A 3,119-nucleotide genomic window follows, 5' to 3' on the forward strand; every position below is an offset into this window, starting at 1 on the left:
TAAAAACAAAAAAAAAAAAAGAAAACCATAAGCTGCTGATGTGTGGTTTTGGAAATGGACATCTTTATTTTGTGTACAATAGTTACTTAAGAGAAATCGAGTAAAGAAATGACTAATGTCCGTCATAAGACATAAATTGAAAACTATGTCCCGGCCGGGGTGATGGTTTTCAAACACCATCTGCTTACTAATGCGGCGAACCGACCAAACCTCATACGCGCGGACGTGATTACCACGTTCCTTAAGTAAAAACACAAAACCCTTTCTCTCTGTTTTGTAACATTTCTTCTTCTTGTACACCCTTTGTCCCAAAAATACAGGGAAATTATTCGTTTTTTGCTCCCACCTCCTCTCTCTCACGCATGCAAAATCTCAAACACAGATACTAAAGTTTTAACCTTTTTGTTTACTCCGTACATTATTAAGTTTCACAGTACATCACTAAGTTGGAGGTTCTTGAAGACAACTTAAAGGAGTCAAGATGAGGATGAGCTGTAATGGATGCAGAGTTTTGAGAAAAGGGTGTAGCGAGAACTGCAGTATAAGGTCGTCTTTGGCTTGGATCGAATCCCCTGAATCTCAAGCCAACGCAACCGTGTTTCTTGCTAAGTTCTATGGCCGTACTGGTCTCGTCAACCTCATCAACGCCGGTCCGGATCATCTTCGTCCTGGTCAGTATGTTTCTACATATTCTGATTCAAAATTTAGTGATACGACAGTATCTGATAGTGTAAACTGGTTTCAACTTTGTTGCAGCCATATTCCGTTCACTGTTGCACGAAGTATGTGGGAGGGTTGTGAATCCGATCTACGGTTCGGTTGGTTTATTGTGGTCTGGAAGTTGGCAGCTTTGTCAAGCCGCGGTCGATGCGGTTTTGAAGGGTGAAGCTATCACTCCGATCGCCACGGATACGGCGGCGAACGGCCAAGGTCCGCCGATTAAAGTTTACGACATTCGTCATATCTCCAAGAAAGAGAACGCCGCCGCAAATGGCTCGAGCCGTCATCGGAAAAGATACAAGACCCGACGGGTTAAAGCTAAACAGGAGGAGAAAGCTAACGAGGCTAGTCACGACTCGTCGCTGAGCCACCAGTCTGAAGATGAGACAGCGAATTTTCCGATCGAGCTGGAGTTGAAGCTGGGGATTGAACCGGTTCTTTCACATGTTGTTGTGCCGGTTAAGAAGAGGAGGATGGGCGTGTTTCGCACGTGTCACTTGGAGAAGTATACGTGTAACGAAGATGTTGGACTTTCAAAGTAAACTTTAAGCTAAAGTATATAGACTTATACAGGCCCAATAAAACCCAGTTACCATATAAAACACATGTCATAATTTTATTGGATTGACAATAGTTGTTAATTAGCGAGTATAAAAGATTTTGCAGTTTTCTTGTTCATTAAGGTGGATTCTTTTTGATATGGCGTTAATTAGGGGTTTCTCTGTTCATCATTCGTTTCTTGATCTGTAAGTTTAGTCACTGTGGGTGAGTTATTATAATGGTATTACTATGCATATATCAAGAAAATGCATATAGTATAATCTTAAAAGTGAATGGATTCGACTCTTTTTGTATTGGTAAATTATCTTATTTAGGTTCTTTAATAATTATCATCTATGAGATTGCTAGTTTCCATGAGCTGATGGTTTGTTTAAAATATGTATAAATATGTTGAGGTTTGCTAAAGTGAAGAAGAAATAGTGCATATCCTGCTGCACAAGAACAAGTAAAATACTTATTCATAGAGGGAAGAGTGCTTAGAGATGAAACAACAATGGAGGCCAACAGAGTTTATGAGAAAAGTGTCATTGTCATTATGATGACCAAGGTGCGTTTGGGTTTAGTAATGGAAGTTTGAGGTTTAGGATTTAGCTTATTGATCTTGTGATCTATATGCTAATAATGTGAGTTGGTTCATGTTCCATTTTAGATGAGATTCTTGTACCTTTTGCACCTTGTGATTCTGAAATGCACTGTATATATTTATGTGTCTGATGAGTGGTATAACTTGAGGTTTATTTTAGGCTAACGCAGAGTCTCCTCTTCCAATATCATTTGTGTCCCGGCTTCTATACCAAAGTGAGTTATACAGTTTGGAATTTGAACGGTAGATATGGTTTTATATTATAGTTCAGAGAAAGTAGCTCCTTAGGATTTTTTTTAATGGAAACGATGTGATTCGTGAGAAGGGTGGTGTCGGAATCGTTCTTGGCTTGCAACAAGATTATACAGTTCAATAATAACATAACACCATTCTAAACCAAACTTGAGTTCTTTTTTTTTTTCTTTTCTCTTTTGGGGTCGTAAGACCACCTCCAATGGTAAGCACCCATGATGGGTGTTTACCAATATTTTTATAAAAAATTGTGACAACTTGTAGTTTAAAGTGTTTATGATTTGCTTAAAACCTAAATTTAAACAACAATGTTTAAGATTTTTAGATTGTTTTTGATTATATTCATTATATATAAAAATAAACAACCCATTAAGCATTCATTAAACACCTACATTGGAGATGATCTAAAGTGTGGTTACATATTGTTTTCCGATGGAGAATCAAATGTCTTGTTATGTTTACTTTTTGCTGTTTTACACAGTTGTTGGGGTGATTGATTTGTAGTACCTACCTTTCGTTACAAAAAAATTGAGTATATAATATATATGTGGTAGCTACTAGCTAGCTACGAAAAAACACAAAACTGTTTACTAAACATTTTTTCTTACAATTTTTTACATTTTTTGGCTGTGTAAACAAAGCATTTTCCGATTATGATTATGTTTTTCCACGAAGCTACAGTATAATTATAGTTCCTTTGTTAATTTACAGTTTCTACACGCCTTTTGTATGATTGTATTTGGGCAAAACCTTTCTCTGCCACGGTTAAGACATGGGGAGGGGAGGAATAAGAGAAGTAAATATTCTTATCGAATGAAAAATCCATTATGTGCCTTCAAAGAGAATATAAGAAAAGCTCGAATATATATCACAAATTGATAAAACTATAGTCAAAAACACTCTTCCAAAGATTTTTTTTTTTTCACACGGTTTAAATTTGTGCCTTTGTAATAAGGGAAAACATGATGATCAAAGAGTCAAAGTTATAATTTATAGGGTTCTT

General features: G+C 36.6%; 2 protein-coding genes across 2 annotated transcripts in view; both read left to right on the top strand.

Moving 5' to 3' along the window:
* Positions 1-104, top strand: part of LOC17874336 — a 1,245-nt gene extending 1,141 nt beyond the window's left edge. Inside the window, exon 3 of the mRNA XM_006279150.2 lies at positions 83-104. Coding sequence (XP_006279212.2) covers positions 83-104 — 22 coding nt within the window. The remainder of the gene's footprint in view (positions 1-82) is intronic.
* LOC17874345 (LOB domain-containing protein 41) lies at positions 46-1,398 on the top strand. Its single transcript, XM_006279148.2, has 3 exons — positions 46-245; positions 427-671; positions 757-1,398. The coding sequence occupies exons 2-3, from the start codon at positions 482-484 to the stop codon at positions 1,260-1,262; spliced, it is 696 nt and encodes a 231-aa protein (XP_006279210.1). The 5' UTR covers positions 46-245; positions 427-481; the 3' UTR covers positions 1,263-1,398.
* Positions 1,399-3,119: the final 1,721 nt, after the last annotated feature.

This window comes from Capsella rubella, unplaced genomic scaffold (assembly GCF_000375325.1).
Source record: "Capsella rubella cultivar Monte Gargano unplaced genomic scaffold, Caprub1_0 scaffold_55, whole genome shotgun sequence".
Taxonomy (NCBI): domain Eukaryota; kingdom Viridiplantae; phylum Streptophyta; class Magnoliopsida; order Brassicales; family Brassicaceae; genus Capsella; species Capsella rubella.